At 37.1% G+C, this 21,594-nt stretch overlaps 1 protein-coding gene across 1 annotated transcript in view; it reads left to right on the forward strand.

The window, feature by feature from the left end:
* The window catches only part of col4a6 (collagen, type IV, alpha 6), a 582,406-nt gene that overhangs the window by 502,357 nt on the left and 58,455 nt on the right, over nt 1-21,594 (forward strand). The window contains exons 40-42 of the mRNA XM_039765772.1: nt 3,668-3,766; nt 10,955-11,101; nt 18,226-18,342. Coding sequence (XP_039621706.1) covers nt 3,668-3,766; nt 10,955-11,101; nt 18,226-18,342 — 363 coding nt within the window. The remainder of the gene's footprint in view (nt 1-3,667; nt 3,767-10,954; nt 11,102-18,225; nt 18,343-21,594) is intronic.

Below are 21,594 nucleotides of genomic sequence, written 5' to 3' on the forward strand. Positions count from 1 at the left end.
CTCTGGTTTCCTCCCACAGTCCAAAGGCATGCAGGTTAGGTGGATTGGTGATCCTAAATTGCTCCTAGTGTATGTGCTTGGTGTGTGTGTTTGTGTGGGCTGGCGCCCTGGCCGGGATTTGTGTCCTGCGTTGCGCTCTGTGTTGGCTGGGATTGGCTCCAGCAGACCCCCTTGACCCTGTAGTTAGGATATAGTGGGTTGAATGATGGATGGAAGGGTATTTAGGGCATATAACTCCAGGAGAAATGCATTTTATATCTCCAAAATAAAACAAAGAAAAAATATTTCATTATTCAGTGGATTCAGCATTTAATGTGCATAAAATAAAGTACTAGAAAAGACAGAATTTTCCATACTGTAAATGAGAATTATAGTACAGTCAACAGCCTATAATGCACTGTAAATGGTCCAAAATCAAAGGACTGTATCAAGTGATTGGTCATTGACCTTCATCACGTCTTTGGGCTCGGTCAGGCCACAGCACTTCATCAATGTTGCATGCTAAATTCTCCCTCGCCAGGCAAAGGGAGAAGAACCCTCTCCTGTGCCAAATCCACCTCCACCTCTGACACAACTCCACACCTATGTCACCACAGGAAAATGCCATGGTCTGTAGGAGATTTACCCTGGGGTAGTGTTGTCTGTCATATACCTTCTACCGCCATGTAGAGAAAAACTCCTCTATCGGGTTGAGGAAAGGGGAGTACGGTGGCAGGTACACGTTGATAAATTGCTCATTGATGTTACACAATTCTCTTATCTGTTCAGCACAGTGAAAACTGACACATTGTCCAAAACTATAACATATGTAGGTTGCTCATTCAGCTCATGATCCTGATGCTCAAGTCCAAGCAAGACATCTAGAAGATGACCAAAAAGTGTACGAAGATTCTGGGTGTTATACGACCTCAGTGTGACCTGATGGTGTAGAACCCTACATTTGCTTAAGGCAGCGCATAGTGTCACATTGCCACCACACTGGCTATGCACTTCAGCATTGGCCCGCTGGCCAATTATGTTCTGGCCTCTCCTTCTCCTCTTTGTGGGATTGAACTCTGCTTCATCCACAAAAATGTATTCATCGGGTCTGTCCATAGAATCCAATTCAAACATTATCTATATGTAGAAATAGATGAGCCACAGAAAGACAGACCTATGCTGTAGAGTACACTATGTGCACCCTTGATTTACAGTACATACGTTGTGCATACTGTGATGTCATTGAACTTGACAGTAGTATGAATACAGTGATATTATACTGTAAACAATCTGGACTACTGTAAATGTGTCTGAATATGCACTTACTTGAATATACAGAAATCACAGCTCTTTGACCCTTTCTGAGTTGCGCTCAAAGGGTACTCTGTACACTTGCTTCATGCGCACCCTTTTGCGTTGCAGGAATGGTCGATTGTGGAAAGACTGACACTGTTGATTCCTTCAAAGTTTGTGTTGTCTTCAATAACTTTGCTGTATTTCTCGCAATCTAATGGCATTGTTTTGATGGACCATGTCAACTATAATGGCCTCTTGCTGCTGATAGAACATAGCTGTCCTTACACACTCCTTTGGCTGTCTTGCAATTCTCCAAAAAGTGCAGTTACAAAAATATCCATGTAGTACAATATAAACAGTGATGGACTTTCCTCCCAGTCTACTGAAACATCTGTATACAATAGTATTGTGAACTTTCAAAGACAAAAAAACACATACTCTATACTGTACCTGTTCTCTTGTCTGAATCTGCAGATTATGGTGGACATAAAGAATCAGCTGATATTGAGTTGTACTCAATATTGCTTCCCTCATTGTTATTCCATGGACAAGAACATGGTCAATGACAGTGGTTCAAATTTCATCAGAAATTACTACTCTTTGTCTTGCTCTTCCGTGGTCTCCTCTTCCTGCTTCTTGCCCACTCCTCTTCCTCCTTGTACCCCACCTCTTACACTCACTCGTCCTCTGCAACTGTGTTTCTGTCCATTGTTGAAATGAACCTTCAACAACATGTGTGTAGTCTGTACTGGCTTATACTGGTTTATGGCACATCATTTGAAACAAGTGTTATCAGTTTTGAGTCATAGTGTCTAATTAATGACAGCTGTGCTTTATTTGGGTTTACCTTTTGCCACTTGGGGTTACCATTAAACATCACAAGCGCAATGTAGTGTTTGACTGCATGAGAATGTGTTTAGAGTGTTGAAAATTGTTTAGATAGATAGATAGATACTTTATTAATCCCAAGGGGAAATTCACATAATCCAGCAGCAGTATACTGATACAAAGAAACAATATTAAATTAAATAGTAATAAAAATGAAAAAAATTAAAATAAAATTAATGTTAGCATTTACTCCCCCGGGTGGAATTGAAGAGTCGCATAGTGTGGGGGAGGAACGATCTCCTCAGTCTGTCAGTGGAGCAGGACAGTGACAAAAGTCTGTCACTGAAGCTACTCCTCTGTCTGGAGATGACACTGTTAAGTGAATGCAGTGGATTATTCATGATTGACAGGAGTTTGCTTAGTGCTCGTCTCTCTGCCACAGATGTTAAATTGTCCAACTTTAATCCTACAATAGAGACTGGAGTTTGTCCAGGCGTGAGGCGTCTTTCATCTTTATGCTGCCCCCCAGCACACCACCGCGTAGAAGAGGGCACTCGTCACAACCGTCTGGTAGAACATCTGCAGCATCTTACTGCAGATGTTGAAGGATGCCAACCTTCTCGGAAAGTATAGTCTGCTCTGACCTTTCTTACATAGAGCATCAGTATTGGCAGTCCAGTCCAATTTGTCATCCAGCTGCACTCCCAGATATTTAAAGGTCTGCACCCTCTGCACACAGTCACCTCTGATGATCACAAGGTCCATGAGGGGCCTAGGCCTCCTAAAATCCACCACCAGCTCCTTGGTCTTGTTGGTGTTAAGGTGTAAGTGGTTTGAGTCACACCATTTATCAAAGTCTTTGATTAACTTTCTGTACTCCTCCACCTGCCCACACCTGATGCAGCCCACAATAGCAGTGTCATCAGCGAACTTTTGCACGTGGCAGGACTCCGAGTCATATTGGAAGTCTGATGTATATAGATTGAACAGGACCAGAGAAAGTACAGTCCCCTGCGGCGCCCCTGTATTGCTGAACACAATGTCAGACCTGCAGTTCCCAAGACGCACATATTGAGGTCTGTCTGTAAGATAGTCCACAATCCATGCCACCAGGTGTGAGTCTACTCCCATCTCAGTCAGCTTGTCTCTAAGGAGCAGAGGTTGGATGGTGTTGAAGGCACTAGAGAAGTCCAAAAACATAATTCTTACAGCACCACTGCCTCTGTCCAGGTGGGAGAGGGATCGGTGTAGCATATAGATGATGGCATCCTCCGCTCCCACCTTCTCCTGGTATGCGAACTGCAGAGGGTCAAGGGTGTGACGGACCTGTGGCCTCAGGTGGTGAAGCAGCAGCCGCTCCATGGTCTTCATCAGATGTGACGTCAGAACAACTGGCCGGAAAATTATTCATAGTATTGTCAAAAGAGATTCAATAAATGAGTTCAGACCACTGAGCTTTTGGTTCAGAGAATGGGTTTTAGTGTTTTAGCAATTCCAAAAAAACTGTAAAAACATTGATATACACTTATTCACAAAGCATGCTCTTTGAAATTACATTTTTCAGGTGTAGGAGGTGACCCTGGTGTCTATGGATTTCCTGGACAAACAGGAATAAAAGGAGAAACTGGATTGCAAGGACCCAAAGGAGTCAAAGGACAAGAAGGTGAGAAGAAGCAAAATTACAAAATCACTTTAGGATACAAATGCATGCTTATAAATGTTGTTACTGTTATGTGAAGAAATGCTCTGTATTAAAGTTAAGAAAAAAAGTTTTAAAATAGGTAAAAATCCAGATTTTTGAGCAGGTATTTTCCTCTTTAAAAGTATCAAATATAAGGTTAAAACTTTAACACATGCTTTACTTTAAACTCTTAGTTGAATCTGCACATATAGTAAGTATGTTAGACTTACTCCACACTAGCACAGATACATTTGAAAATGCTGTTTTCTTTTCAAATTTTTTGTCCACTCTTGAATTTTCAGAATGTCCTTGAAATGGAAGAAATTACTTTTAGAATTCTTTCTAGAGGGCATGCATGGTTAATCTGTTTGAATGATGTTTTCTTATAGAACAAAAGTGAATGCTAAAAGCACAAGGCAAACAAAGAGCACCTGAAGAATAAACCATCTGGACATACTCTTGAGATACTATGTACAATGGATATTAAAGGTTAAAAATGAGTACAAGGTAGCCAAAGACATGTCAAATATAGACTGGGAATTCTGCCAAAATAAGTAATGTGTTTCAAGGTGTACCACCTCTCAGCTGATACAGAAAAGTTAGAAAAGGACTGTCCCAGATCTACTTAAAAACTGAATGACTATCTTCATATAATTTTTGAAGATTTGTTTCTGTCTAGTTCAGATTTCTTTAAGGATTACACTGTTCCTTTCTACAAAGAAATTACAGCAACCAAGTTTTGACAACCAAGATATTCAACATATTTTTCTATTACCTATCTTGCTTAGCTATACAAACCATTTGTTAAAACACAAAAGACAAAACAGAAATAATTGGAGGTTAGTCTGGACACTCTGTTTAATCTGCTGAACTGAAAACAAGAAAAAGAAATAAAGATGATTGCTGTGATCATCATTGCTCCACTCAGTTGTTTGTAGTTGTTAATTAATCCTTCAGAGTTGGAGATCTATCCTCTTCTAAAGTAGGTCCCAAAATGATTAAGGAGTAATTTAAATAATTTATCAGCCAGAATGGGTGGGGCTTGTGGCATATACACTGAAAGTGATATTATTTATATTCCAGCTGCTTCTCTTCCAAACTAGATAAAACAGAAACCATGTTAGCAATGGTGGTTCACTCTTCCTTGTCCCCAGTAATGTAACGTGACCCATATGCCCCAAAGTGCTTTTTTTTCAGTGACTATTTACTTGTATTGTTGTTTTAGCATTTTAGAAATAAAAATAGTTAATAATTTAAAGAAGGCAAATAAAAATTAATTTGCTGTGCCAGTTTTTAAGTATCTTGTGTTGTGACAAAGGCAGACTTCATAAAAATAATGTACAACCTTAGTAATTGTGTGTACTTGCTCTGTTATAATGGAAGTATTATTGTAAAGTGTACTGGTATTAATAATGTAAATAATATCTAGTAGTAGGAGTATGCTTGTTACATTACCCACCAGGCAGATCAAATATTTTTTTTTTACAATCATAAGCTACATTTTTAGTGCTGTTTCTTCTGTATATTGATTTTATTAGTGTGCTGAATTTTCTATAATTTTATGTCAGGCTTATTTATTATGTTAATTCAGCCAGGTAAAATGAAATAAAATTTACTTATTATTTGACTTGAATAGTAATCTATGAATAAATAATTATGATGATAATATAAAGGAATTTAAGTTAAAATGCAAATCACATAAGAAAAATTAGAAACTTGAATCAAATTACAGTGCTGTGCTAATATATTAGTCCATATACAGTATTATTGTAGTGTACGTTTGTTATTTTAAATTCAGTAGCTTTTAATTTCTAAATAATAAAAAGTCAAATATCTCAATTGCTATGCCAATAATGACCAAATACATTTTTTTTGATAGACACTGCAGGTTTCTTGAGGCAGAACACTTATAACACAAAGGAACAGGAGGTAGTAACTTCAATGGCTACCTAGGTTTTTTCATTGACTTGTGGTTTAAATGTAATATCGGAAGATATTGTTCTTTTCTGTTATCATTCTATGTGGTGTTAGCTGCTGTGAAAAATCCTTTATTAGGTACCCAGGTGTAAGGTTAGGTACTGTGTCTGTATTATATACAGTAAGACAGGAGTTTAGAGGTAAGGTGGTAATATCCATTATATATGGAATCTGTACATTGTAATAATTTTACTACTCTGTACATATAACAATATTGACCCTGTGAACCTATAACATGTATTAAATGTAGTCTTACTGCTCATTGCAACTTGTCCCTCACATGGGCTTGTGCTCAGGTTATTGCACTCACAGCTACACTGAAAAATCACCTTACTTACTTAAGTACTTTTAGATGTGGTCAGGCAGCTCCTATTTAAGTGATTTCTTGATTGAAACAGGTGTGGCAGTAATCAGGCCTGGGGGTGGCTACGGAAATTGAACTCAGGTGTGATACACCACAGTTAGGTTATTTTTTAACAAGGGGGCAATTACTTTTTCACACAGGGCCATGTAGGTTTGGATTTTTTTTCTCCCTAAATAATACAAACCATCATTTAAAAACTGCATTTTGTGTTTACTTGTGTTATATTTGACTAATGGTTAAATGTGTTTGATGATCAGAAACATTTTGTGTGACAAACATGCAAAAGAATAAGAAATCAGGAAGGGGGCAAATAGTTTTCCACACCACTGTACCTAATTTCTCCAAAATAACATTTATTTGAGTTTTAAAATTCCCTAAAGTCCTATTGTCTACCACACTACACTGTAATTTCTCCACATGTCTATGATTCTCAATGTGAACTAATGTTTGTGCAAAACTTTCCCTCAAGTTTACAGCTTTGTTCCTGTATTCTTTTTGGACTAATTTTAAAGTAACAGCCTGGATCTACTGCATTAGTTCCTTTCATAATTTTAAAAACTCCAGTAATGCCATTTCTAAATCTGTTTGTTTAAACTGAAAAGGCTCAACTCTTTTAATCTTTACTTGGTGCTCATACGTCTCAGTCTTTTAATTAGCCTAGCCATTTTTTCCCTGGGCATTTTCTAGTGCTGTTATATCTTTTTTTGCAGTTTGCAGAGCAAAACTGCAAACAGTACTTCAGGGGCCTTGTGTATAAATGGTGTGTATGCAGAAAAATGTTGTGTACGCCCGTTTCCACACTCACATCGTGATGTATAAAAACTAAACTTGGAGTAATCTCATGCACATTCTCATGCCAGTCCAATCCATTGCATATACAATATATGGTAGCACCGAGCGTCAAAGCAGTGCTACTTTCTGTGTGTTTTTCCTTTATTTTTTAAATTCACATCCCTGGTGAGGCTTTATCAAATACACTGGAATTAGCTGCATATCGTTTATTAGTTTAAATTCCTAATACCATAGTTGCTTAGCGTTGATACTCTCAGTGCACCACTCAGAGTATTTTTACCCACTGTATCTGAGTGTGGAATCACAGCTGTACAGCAGCTGATCGGAAAGCTCTTCGGCAGATTGTGTTGAAAGTGGAGAGAATTATTGGGATTCATCTTCTAGCACACGCTGCCTCAGCCATTAGTGCAGTCTATTTGAACTTTTCCCATTCGGCAAATTCTTCAGAGCTTTTCCTATAGGGACCTTGCAGCTCAGAAACAGTTTCATCCCAAGAGATATAAATACACTCAATCATTCCATCAAGTGCTCCCGGTAGAACTATTTGTACTTACAAATATCCATCCAACCATCCATTATCCAACCCGCTATATCCTATCTACAGGGTCACGGGGGTCTGCTGGAGCCAATCCCAGCCAAAACAGGGCGCAAGGCAGGAAACAAACCTCAGGAAGGGTGCCAGTCCACCGCAGTACTTACAATTACCTCACAGTAAATTTGCATCAAAGTTGTAATATTGCACAACCTGACCCACTTATGCTTTCATATTGTATATTTTTCATTGTTTTTTATCATATTATTATTATTGTTGTTGTTATTTTATCATTTTATAGGAAAATAAATTTATAGAGATTTGCATATTGAATATCATTGTACCATACAATAACAATAAAGGAATTCCATTCAATTTAATAAGAAGAGAGTGCATATTTACAGATGATGGCGACTGGCTTCTAAGTCGATTTAGATTTCCAAACGCTATCTTCTTAGAGTTCTTGATATCATTTTTAAGACAAAATGCAGTAAAGTATGTATATTACATTATACAGATACATGTTTAACTTCATTTAAATAATGTATACTGTTAATAATTAAATGTGTAGACATGGTGCTGAATTGGTAGTGATGAACTTGTGCCCTGTTCAGGGATTGTTCCTGCCTTACGCTGTATGCTTGCTGGGAGTGGTGCAACCCTGGATGCATAGATGGATGGAGTAATTTAAACATTTACTATGAAGATATTTCAATGTTCCTTAAAAGTCCTGAAGAATCGGCGTTCTAAGTTTACAGATGGCTTGACGTTTATTACAGAGCTGAATGTGTGGCGATGTTTTACTTGGAGAAGGAAAAGGAAGGACTGGAATTGGGGGTTAGTACGTTTGAAAGAGATAGTACTGCTACAATAAATTATTTCATTGAGGGTCACGCAAGGCACAGCAAGCATCTTGCAAGAGGCAGTAACAATCTCTGCACGGGGCGCCTGCTCATCAATACCACTGCGCCATTGTGCCCCCATGTTTTATAATGCTTTAATTCCTATCATCATCAAAATGATATCAAGTATATATCTTAGTATTTGAATTTGTTCATAGCACTGTCATGAATGTAATGTATTCTGTGTCCTGTCGGCATAAGATAAAGCCCGTTTAAGAAGCATGTAATGATTCACACATGTAGAGTACATAGAAGAACAGGCAGAATACAAAGCATTTAGCATGCTACTTTAGTTATGATGAGATTTGAGAAACTAGTAAATTAAACGATTTTAAGGTAAATTTTATGATGTTCTACTTTAATAACAAAATAAACATAATTAAGTGTAAATTTCAAGATTAAAGTTGACACTTTGACCTTTTTTTCCACCATGTTCCTATTTATTTTTTCTTTTCTTTGTACCCTAATACACTTCCATATGACACTGAGACAGTGGGCTATGACTCGTCTTTTCATGGCGTCTTTCATATCTCACCAGTTCATTTTACTTTCTCATTTACTTTTCCTAAGTATTGGAAAAGTATTGTAATCGTCCAAAAAATCAACCTCGAGAGTTTCATGAATCTTGATGTTTTAGACCTCCCTGAGTCCATTTTACTTTCTTATAGAGAAAGTATTGTAATTGTCTAAAAATTCAATTTCACGATTTAGATGAATCTCAACGTTTTAGACCTCACTGAGTCTGAAAATACCATTTTTGGAATTATGTCTCTGTGTTTGTGTATGTGTGTGTGTATGTAAACTCGATTTCACTTAGGTCAACTAAATTTTTGTATGAGTTACAAAACGTAGATTTCTATCAACTTTTGAGCTATTTCTGCTAGCCGGAAATGGTACTTTTTAATTCATGCAGCTGCAGAAACTAATTTATTCAACTTTACTTTTATAATAATTGTTCAATATTTTATTAATTTGATTTGTTATTGTTATTGATGCTTTTTTAATGTATGTAATATAAACATATAATCATTGTCTTGCAGTTTACTCCTCAAATATCCATCCCAATATCTTGTATACAAAAAAAGTCTAGGGGAGATCACTCCCGATTTTCTATTTATTTCAGGCACTGTGTCGACTTTCTGAACTTTTGAGTTTCTCCGCCCCTCTATGATACTCAATCAACTTCCTTTTGTTGTTTATACCACTGCTTAAACCAACAAGTAGTACGTTTTTCCTTGCCTCCACTTGGTATTTGCTGTAATTCTTCTATTTTCCCCGTGCTTTTGCCATTGTTTGTTCACAGAACACTGAACTTAAGGGGCTATTTATATTGATTTGCATATTCAAGGAGGTGTAATTCTGGGAGGAGTTGGGGTGGGGTGGGGTGTCAGGCGTGTGCATGTGCAGTACATTTCATGCTAACCAGGATTTATGTAGTGGAAGAATGTTTAAGTTGGCATATGCACAGATTTATGCACCTGGATTTTTTTGTGCATACACACATTTCTGTTTTTGTCCATACACAATGTTTTAGTGTGAATTCTATGCACGACATTATAAATTAGAATGCAGGTGAGAATTCACCAGTGCGTTATAAAGCTTAACTGAACCATAACTTCATTTGACTTGCACTTTAAACATCATATTATGTAACCTAACATTCTGTTAGCATTCTTAAGGGCTTCTTTGCATTTCCTAGATGTAGACAGTAATGAGTCCACAATGACTCCCAGGTCCTTCTCATAGAGAGTACCTTGAAGTTTGTGGTAAGTCACTCTATGGTGACAGTGTTTGTCTGTTTGTACATTGTGTTGTAGCTGTTTATCGATTTTCAAATTGGTTTAAATAGTTACACAAAAGTACTTACTTTAAGCATTTTGATGTGGTGTCAGAGAAAATTCTGATAATGGGTGAGAAACAGTGAGGCAGCTGTGCATTTATTTTAAAATTATGTTCTTAATGTATTTGTTGATACCAGTTGATCTGTTTTACTTTACAACTTGACCTTTCTTGTATATATTTTTAAGTATCTTTTCCTTCAAAAGCTACTGGCTTGAATTGAATAAACAGCAAACCCTCATGATTGGGTTCTTGACTAAACTATTCATCACATATTGTATTGTGGTCTTTAAGCTAAATAAGAAACAAAATAAATTGCTTGATTACACTGAAATTTAAGGTGAATATTATTACACAAACCTTTACAGAAGTTTAATTTGCAGGTAGCCTTTTTATTTACCAGTAATTTTATTGACAAAAAAACATTGACTTAGCCAGTAAAATCTTCAGCAATATTAATTACAAAATTTACAAGAACATTAATTTCCAGAGCAATCTGACTTTCATTGTACTTAAAACTAAGGTTCCTGCTTTATAGAGCAATCATTCCATTGAGGAGATTCACTTATCCCCCCATATAGACCAAATTGGTATAGCTTTCTTTTCTGGAAGACCATTGTAAACAGTAGGGCAGGCTTCAAATTATCAAACATCTATAAATAGGTATTGTACCATATATTAGTATCATTTTAACAGCAACCACAGTAAACTTTCACTATAATAAAGTGTATTATTTTTCACTTAATTATGTACATTTCTGATAGGACCATCTGGACCTCCTGGTTTACCTGGAAGAAGAATTCCAAGCAAGTACATACAGCCTTCTGCTGGGGATCCTGGGTTGCATGGAGGGAAAGGTTTATGTGGACAAATAGGTTTCCCTGGGATGTCTGGACAGCCAGGACAGCAAGGTAATTTTTTAAGATAATATACATTAGGGAATATGTTTACTTGGGAATTCTGTAATAATTTAATTCAGTTTATTTTTGTATAGTGTTCTTCAGTGAATGTAAGAGCAGAGCATTGTGACAAGTTCTCAGATAAAATACAAATATAGATTTCACAAATTGCTAAATACAAAGTTAGTACATATAAAGACCAAGATTTGTTAAAACACACAGAAAACAAAGTAGAAACTAATTAACATAATTATAAACCAATCTGTGTCAATTAATTAATTGTTGAACAGTTGACAATGGAGGAGTGGAAAACAAAACCTCCCGGCATCAGCATCCTGGAAAAAAATAAACCTTTGGGAAGTCCACAGTCAATTGTGGGAGAGAAAGTCAAAGATAAAGTAAGACATTATCACAGTCCTGGAGACCTACAGTAGACCAGCTAGCTGCCCACGCCTTCCTGGACATTCTATAGTCGAGTCCATGCTGTGCCATCCAGTGTAATGAAAGTATAATTTCACCTGATGATTCAAATGATCCTTTATCTAAAATGACGTTTCCATGAAATGGAGAACCACTTTACAGTAGAACAGAGGCACCAAGTACCACATTAAGGTCCCGAGATGCTGTATGCACAGCTAATCAGCAGCTCTAGTCAAAGTAGTTAATATTCAGCCCGGATTTAAAAGCTAACACTTGAGGGGTATCTCTTATGTAAGCAGGCATTTCATTCTACAGTTTTGCGGTCCTGTAACTAAAAGCATGACCTCCCTCTGTTATTTTATTAATCCTTTAGTCATAAGTTAGGCCCACATCTTGAGGTGTTAATGTGCATCGGGTTTGTAAGTAAAAATTGGTTCAGATAGGTAAAGATGGCCTTTTAAGACATTTTATGTTTCGAATTTTTGAAATCAGCCCTAAACTTAACTAGTTTGCCAATACTAAGACTTGAGAACCAGAGCTATAAGTTTGAACTTTGTGATTCTTGTAGTAATTCTTACAGCAGTATTTGGAATTAACTTAAAGTTTCATAAAGAACCATTTCAACATATAATAAATAACACATTGTAGTGATCACTCCTACTAGAAAAAATGCATGAATTAATTTCTCAGTATCTGGCATATTTAGAAAATGTCTTCATTTTCTAACATTTTAAAATGGAAAAAATATGTTTTGGATAGTTTTGTAATGTGAGATTTAAACGAAATAGGTTGTCTCAAAAATAACACCAAAATTGGTATTTTCAGTTCAGTTGAAAGTGACAGTGTTGTTGAATTCAGCATCATTTAGCTCAATAAATAACATTTCTGCTTTTTTCTATATTCAGAGATAAGGAATTCTCACCCATCCACTCACTGACACAATTTATTAAGGATGCCATCAAAGTAGAATATTTGGTCTAAAAAAAAAGATATAGTTTAGTGCTGTCTGCATATACACGAAATTATGTTTTCTAATGATAGGTCCAAATAAAGACGTTGAAGTGTTTAAAACTAAGAAGTGTATTATTACAGTGGAAGTAGACTGTTACTTTAAAATTAGTTCATCAAGAACATGGGGACACAGTTGGAAACTTGTTATGAGTAAATTTCACACACACATTAGGAAGTTTTTCTTTTGGAAGAATTAAGTGGATAGGTCTGGCAAGCTTTGTTGAATGAAATGTCACTTAGGCTATAAGGGTTTGGTTTGATAATACTCACATAACATTCTGCTTCCTTGATATTTTGGCCATTGTTATGTTCTTTTTGTTCTTCTTTCAGCTGCTCCCGTTAGGGGTTGCCACAGCAGATCATCTTTTTCCATATCTTCCTGTCCTCAGCATCTTACTCTGTTACACCCATCACCTGCATGTCCTCTCTCACCACATCCATAAATGCTCCCTTAGGCCTCCCTCTTTTCCTCTAGCCTGGCAGCTCTATCCCTAACATTCTTCTCCCAATATAAACAGCATCTCTGCTCTGCATATATCCAAACTAAAGTAATCTTGCCTCTCTGACTTTGTCTCCCAACCTTCCAACCTGAGCTGACCCTCTAATGTATCCATTTCTAATCCTGTCCATCTTCCTCACACCAAATGCAAATCTTAGCATCATTAACTCTGCCACTTCCAGCTCTGTCTTCTGCTTTCTGGTCAATGCCACCATCTGCAACCCATATAACAAAGCTGGTCTCACTACCGTCCTGTAGACCTTCCCTTTCATTCTTGCTGATAACCGTCTGTCACAAATTACTCCTGACACTCTTCTCCACACATTCCTCCTTCACTACCTGCATTCTCTTTTTCACCTCTCTTCCATATTCCCCGCTACTCTGTACTGTTAATCCCAAGTATTTAAACTCATCCACCTTCGCCAACTCTTCTCCCAGCATCCACATAATTCCACTGACCTTCCTCTCAATTACAAACAAGTATTCTGTCTTGTTCCTACTGACCTTCATTCCTCTCTTCTCTAGAGCATATCTCCACCTCTCCATCTCCTCAACCTGCTCCCTACTCTTGCTACATATCACAATGACATCAGCAAACATCATAGTCCAAGTGGACTACTGTCTAATCTCATCTGTTAACCTGTCAATCACTGTTGCAAATAAGAAAGGGCTCAGTGTCGATCCCTTCCAAATTGAATGCATCTGTTACTCATTGAATGCTGCAAACCTCACTATTTTTACACTTCCCTTGTACATATCCTGTACAACTCTTATGTACTTCTCTTACACTCCCGACTTCCTCATACAATACCACAACGCTTCCCGAGGCACCCTGTATTATGCTTCCTCCAGGTCCACAAAAACAAAATGCAACTCCTTCTGACCTTCTCTATACTTCTCCATCAACACCCTCAGAGAAAACATTGCATTTGTGGTGCTCTTTCTTGGCATGAAACCATACTGCTACTTACTATTCATCAGCTCCCTTTTTAACCTAGCTTCCACTACTCTTTCCCATAAGTTCATGCTGTGGCTCATCAATTTTATGCCCCTGTAGTTACTACAGCTCTACACATATTCCTAAAAATCGGAACCAGGACGCTACTTCTCCACTTCTCAGGCATTCTCTCACTTTCCAAGTTCCATTTAACAATCTGGTTAAAAACTCTATTGCCATCTCTCCTAAACACCCCCATGATTCCACAGGTATGTCAACTGGACCGACAGCCTTTCCATTCTTCATCCTCTTCATAGCTGTCCTTACTTCCTCCTTGCTAATCCGTTGCACTTCCTGATTTGCTATCTCCACATCATCCAACCTTCTCTCTCTCTCATTCTCTTCATTAATCAGCCTCTCAAAGTACTCTTAACCTCTTCAATATACCCTCTTCGCTTGTAAGTATGTATCCAGCTTTATCCTTTATCACTGTAACCTGCTGCACATCTTTCCCAGCTCAGTCCTTCTGTCTAGCCAATCGGTACAGGTCCTTTTCTCCCTCCTTAGTGTCCAAGCTCTTATACAACTCATCATACGCCTTTTCATTAGCCTTCACCATCTCTCTCTTCACTTTGTCCCTTATCTCCTTGTACTCTTGTCTACTTCCTGCATCTCTCTGACTATCCCACTTCTTCTTCACCATCCTCTTCCTCTGTATACCCTCCTGTACTTCCCCATTCCACCACCAGGTTTCCTTTTCCTCCTTCCTCAGTCCAGATGTCACGCCAAGCACCCTTCTTGCTGTTACCCTTACTACATCTGCTGTAGTGTCCCATCTGTCTGGTAATTTTCACTGCCACCCAGTGCCCATCTTACCTCCTCCCTAAACTCAACCTTGCAGTCTTCCTTTTTCAACTTCCACCATTTGATACTTGGCTCTTCTCTTACTCCTGTCCTCTTCTTGATCTTCAGCATCATCCTACAGACCATCCTATGCTGTCTAAATACACTTTCTCCTGCCACCACTTTGCAGTCTTTAATCTCCTTCAGATTGACTCTTCTGCATAGGATATAACTTACCTGTGTGCATCTTCCTCCACTCTTGTATATTACCCTATGTTCCCATCCTTTTCACATAATCCACTATCATGTCACCTTCTTCATTCCTCTCCTTAACACCATACCTACCTATCACCTACTCATCTCCTCTGTTCCCTTCATCAACATGTCCATTGAAATCCACTCCAATTGCCACTTTCTGTCCCTTGGGAACACTATCCAAAACTTCATCCAGCTCACTCCAGTTCACTCCAGAAGTCTTCTTTCTCATCCATCGTACTCCCAACTTGCAGGGCATATGCACTAACAACGTTCATCATTACTCCTCCAATTTCCAGTTTCATAATCATTACTCTGTCTGACACTCTTTCCAAAATACTCTTGACATATTGTTCCTTCAGTATAACCCCTATCCCATTTCTCTTCCCATCAACACCATGACAGAACAATTTTGAATTCACCTCCGATCCACCTGGCCTTACTCCCCTTACTTCCATTTTGTCTTTTGCATTCGCAATATACTGTATCAACCTTTCTTCTCTCCATCATATTGCCTCACTCTCTCCCCTTACCAGTCATACTGCTAACGTTCAAAGTTCCTACCCTCAGTTCCACTCTCTTTACCTTCCTCCTCTCCTCTGGACACAACTTCACCCTATTCTTCTCCTTCTTCGACCAACAGTAGTCCAATTTCTGCCAGCACACTCTTGGCTAACGGTACTGGTGGCGGTCATTGTTAACCCAGGACTCGACCAGTCTGGTATGGAAATCTGCATTGTCTTCCACATGTTGATCTGGCAAAATTTTACACTGAATGCCCTTCCTGACATAATCCTCCCCATTTAACCGGGCTTGGGACCGGCACTAAGAAACACACTGGTTTATGCATCCCCTCTGGCTGGGTTGGCTATTGTTATCAGTAATACATAATTAAATGTGTAACTTAAATCCTTTATTGTTTGTTTTCTGTGCCTGACTCCCTAAGGTTACATTTGTTAAAGTATCTGATCACAGAATGGTAAGTGAAAGGATTTTAGACGTTTTATTACCCTTTACTCAGTAAAGAGTATTGAATGAGAAAATAGGTCATCTTAGGACCTTACACGGTGAGACAGAATGTTTCAAACATATATTTGGCTTATGAAAATTAAATAACATAACCAGTGAGTAAAACTGATTTTGGGATTGCTGAAGATGCTCCAGCCCAAGTAGTGAAGCCTAACAGGGTTTATGGCAGAGAAAATTTGTCAGTTCTCAGTTTCCCACTCTCTGTCATTTTGCTAGAAATTCTGAGATAAAACAGCAGTTGCAGAGAAGGATAAAAATTACTTTGCTTGTTAAACTTAAATTAAATGCTTGAATTGGGATGGTTGGCTCATTTAATAGAAAAAAACATGTCTTTTTTTAAAGTGAATATTGTGATTTATTTTTAAAGATAAAGTTAATCAGACAACATAACACTCAGTATTATACAATGGTGTTCTATGAATGCTCAATGACTGTAACCTGTAATTACTTTGTTTATTAATATTTAACCTCAATAATTTTTTTAATCAAAGCATCAACTTTTTTTTTCATCATTGATGCTGTATACGAACCAAACAGAGCTAGTCAAAAGGCATGAAGCCTAAACATGACAGGGACTTGGCCTAACACTGCAACATCCTATTGGCCCATGAGGTACATCAAAGAAGCACAAAATTGGTGTAAATTGAGACCAACTGAGAGACCAAGCAGTCCATTTCATTCCATTCATTCAAGCACCATACTGCATTAGAGTCCAACCACCCAGTTTATCAAGTTCCAGAATCAAATGTCTTTAATAATCCAATAGGAAATGACTTAAGTAATTTAAACAATTACTTACTCATATAGGATAGACTGGCATTATCAATGTTGCTAGGATCTAATCCAAACCCTGGCTTAGCAAGCTGCTGCCAAACACTCTTATTGCCAGCTACAAAGTCTCAGCTTGCTTAACAGGGCCCCTCATTGGAATGCAGCTTTGCACCTTATTTGTTAAGATGGACAATATCAGACCTTGTAACATCACAGGATTATCTCTTAAAAGTATGAGCTGGGTGCTCTAAAGTGCAGATGCAGATTGCAGTTATGTCAGTTATGCTCCCTCCTCAGTCTTTAGAAGATTCTGTTAAGTACTGACTCAGAATATGACATTTATGGTGGGGTTAAGAGGGTTTGAAGCTGGCACTTTTGACATGGCCTGGAAGGGAGAACAGGATGAGTTTGGAAGGATAAGTATAATTTCCTTCCTTCAGGAAGAAAGTTTTGGAGATTAAAAGCATGTTTTGTGAGTCTCAGTGATAAGATGACAAAAAAAAAAAGTCATGAGCCGGCGATGAACAGAGAAGATGGTGATCTGGCTACTGAGAGAAGTGACTAGAAAAAGCTGACCAGAAATGATGACCTAACCAGAGAGTTTGTGCAACTACTAAGATTAAATTACACCTGGAATCAACATACACACATTCAATGTGTTGCTGATATTTGTCTGCTTTCAGAACTGTTGGACGATTCGGGTTGTATGTTGACAAAAGCCACATCTGTATTTTGCTTTCAGTTTGTGGAACTAATTATGACATTTACAGATTAAAACTTATTAAGCCTGCTTTTCTGTTTGTTTTGCCAACACCTGAGAAAATGAATTCTTTTCTCAGCTAGGTCAATCAAAAATGTAAAAAATAAGTTACAGTACAGGCTGGGTGAAGTCTTACAGTGGTAGATAGTAGTACAGTGGTCTTGGTTGAATGTGCATTGTTGCTGTGAAATGTATATCTGTAAAGGTGTACGAATAGAAAAACATAAGTAGTGAAAGAGGTGTATCATATAACTACTGTCTACAGAAAAAGAGTCTATGCATCTGATAAAAGGGGATTTCAATTTTTGGAAAGGTATCCCCAAAAGACTCCCCACAACAAAACTTGCACAAACATCAACATTTTCCTTCATACTTGAAAATTACTATTTGTAAGCAAGTCAAATATTGAGAAACACAAAATATACAGAATTTGTTATATAGTTCAACACATTGCTAGATTACAAAAATAGGCTCATTAAATGGAAGGATTGATAGATTTTACATTTTTGAAAGAAATGTTATTATATACTACACATTTATGAGTTTTAAAAACAGATATGAATATCATTACAAAATTCAAACTGTATCCTTCTATGTAATTAATTTTCCAGGTTTTAAAGGCTACCATGGTAACAGAGGAATGACTGGAAGAAATGGCCAACCTGGTCAGCCTGGTCCTGTGGGAAATTCAGGACCTCCTGGTATTCGTGGAGTCCCTGGTGTTGAAGGTTGGCCAGTTTGATTTATATGTACCTAGTATTATACTGATGGAAGAGATTCTGTAAAAAAAGTTCATATTTATTTTGAAATGTCATTATTTTTACCATTCTATTAGCATTTTTTTTTGCAAGTCATCAATCCTTAGTTAGAAAAATATTGTACTATTAGAAGTAACGATGAATCTGTAAAGAAAATTAATTAAAAAATAATCAAAAAAACAGAAATTACTTTTTCTAAAATAGATAATAAAAGCAAAATTGACTTTGTTAAAAAATCTTTATGGATCCAAAAATAAATCCACATGGTTGCAGGCTAAAATAGCTGGCATCATGCTGTGCAAACATCAACTGTTTTACAAAAATGCCAACAAATAGCACTATAACTTTTTTTTTTTTGGGTGTAGTTTTAGATTCCCAGCAGTTTCAACATTCCATTTTTTCATCTTCTCGTTTAATGTTTCTGTGTTGTATGCAGGCCTATTATTTAAAAATATATTAATATATAGCCACTAATAACTAATAATTTAATATATAGTCACTAGCTTTCTTTTTGCGTCAATATGAACAAGTATAATTCTTATTAGAATTAGGTAAGGTAAGAAGTAGACTACACTTTGACACTTTTTTTATTATTTCTTTCTGGTAATATACTAATGATCCACCAAACATTTTTCATCCTTACAAATTAGAAATTTGGAAAGAGCAGTGAGAAAATTTCTAATAAACAGCATTCAAGAAAGGTAGGCATATTTTGGAGAAAGCCTCAATGAATACATGTTAATATTCATATTTAACAGCAGTGTCTCTTTAGTAGTTTTAAAAATCTGCTGCATATTTTAGTGTTTTTAAATGATCATACATATTTCTCAGTCTGAAACGTGCTGAAGTGACATCTGCATAAAGGTTCATAAGGGTATTTCCTTGTTCATTCCAGAAACTTAATCTATTTTCAGTAATCAGGGTGTGATTAAAATGGAGACGCTATGGAGAAAACCAAGACCCCATTAAGATAAAAATCAAATAAACAAGGTAGGGTTAAATGAAGAGTCAACATACAAGACAAAGTGTACACAATATAAAAAAAATATCAAAATAGTCTTAAGCTAGCTAATCAACTCCACCCTAATTCCTGTACTTTTCCTTCAAAACTGTATTGCCCTCCTCCTTGCTAGGGCAACCTTAACTTTGCTCCTTTCCAATCTCCAAAGTCCCTTTTTAAGGACACAAAAGGCTTATAAGGCTACTCCCTTGAGTACTTCATGGCACCAATCCAGTCTATTGTAAAGCACATATGGGTTATCTCTGTTCCCTCAAACACTACAGGCCCCAGGATCCTCTTGGGAAATCTTAACTATTACACATATAATAATGTTGCTGCCAATTAGTGGCCTGTGGATTATTACTCTGATTGAGTATATCGCCATCCAGTGATCTCTAAGTTTAACATCCGGTCAAGGTAAAGGTATCTCAGAGATGTGTACTGTCCCATACCTCCTACTGCATTAAGAAGGGTCTGGCTTTAGATTGCCATTGGCACACCATTTTATAGCCACTGCAATGTCCAGACCCTGTGACATTGTACAAGGGTCTGTTGCTGAAACTGAATTTGAGAGTCTAAACTCAAGGATGTATTGAAAATATACAACTGAAGGTCTGTAACCTAACTCTTTTGTTTGTACCAGACCCTCGGGTACAGGAAGAAAATCACAAACTCAACACATCAGACTTCTTACTTGTGCAGTATTTTCTTTTTCAAATTAGTAAAGCGACACTTTCAGTCTTAAAACCTTCTGACAACTCCACTTGGTCTGTCTCACACAGAGTGTGCTGACTGCAGCATTTAACTCCACCAACCAGTTGCTGCTTTCCCAATGATTGCACTTGGACTGTGACATCTTAGAATGCCTTGCATGGCTGGCTATTAGTCATGTTTCATGGATATAAAATTATAAGTGCAACTGAGTCCTGTTTATTTCCTGTTTTCTTATGAATTCTTTGTATTGTATGTGTTTCTTGCAGTGAGTTCAGTCCATCTTCTACCACAGATCTTAGATGGATATACCAGCATACAATGTTTAGTTAATTTAGAGCTGATAGGAAAGACATAAGATTCAGAGCACTGCAATAGGACCATGAAAACATCAAAACAGTGTGAAAATAAATAAATGAACTGGCTCAATTGTATCATTTGGTTATTTCTAATGCAATATCGTCAATAATAGGTTAAGTCATTAATAGTCAATGTTTAGACCAGCGTTTCTCAACCCGAATTTTCATAACACTTTTAATCGTGCTCCCCTAATGTTTTTTTTTTTTGAAAGGAGCCCACTAATACCAAATTGTTCTTTTTTAAATAATGATATATCATAGATACATATTTTATTATACCTACTTAACTTTTTTTCGACATTTATGTAACTCTATATTTATTTTTCTAGTATCAGAATGTAGTTTTAAGTTAATTTGTTTTGGTTTTAATAGATGGATTTTTCATATTTTCGATTCTTGTTTTCTTTTTTTCACATCTTCACGTAGACCCTGAAATCCAACTCACTGTGTTCACATAACACCCAATAACAGGTCGATAATAAAAATAAAGTGCCCATAACTAGAGATTAGGAATTTTAAAATGTTGGAATTTCTAGCTATGAAAACACTGTGTCAAAAAAGTGCTTTTAATCTGTCATAGTGTTTTAATAATAATAATAGTAATTATAATAATTCTTTACCTTTATATAGCACTTTTCTCACTACTCAAACAGCAAACTCCACGCAGAGAAGACCCAAGACGCGAGCCCATTTCCCATGCCTTATTTATTTAATCTACAACCATTTACTACTACAAATATTCCAAAATAGTTTAAAATTATTTTATTATGATAGTTTATTTGCCTAAAGTGGATGGGGGTGCTAGTCACCCAGTGATAGAGTCCCTGAATATGGTAAAGTGTCAGTATTTTTACATGTGCACTCTCAGTGCTGACTTTGTAAACAGCACTCAAACAAAACAACGCTTTTTGCAGGATTTATTTGTATCTTGTGACAGATTAGGGCTGTATCGCTCCCTTGAACCCCTGTCCAAGACTCCAGACACCAAATAAAAGTCTAAATGATGACTTTATTTAATTGCCCCAGTGCACCAAGCACCTTCTCCTCCACTATACTCATAAAAATTCTCAAATACACAATAATAAACAATCCACCACTCCCAGACGCGTTGCCACCCTTCCACCCAGCTCAGCTTTCCGTCTGGGAGCTCCC

Source organism: Polypterus senegalus, chromosome 10, assembly GCF_016835505.1.
Source record: "Polypterus senegalus isolate Bchr_013 chromosome 10, ASM1683550v1, whole genome shotgun sequence".
Lineage (NCBI taxonomy): Eukaryota > Metazoa > Chordata > Cladistia > Polypteriformes > Polypteridae > Polypterus > Polypterus senegalus.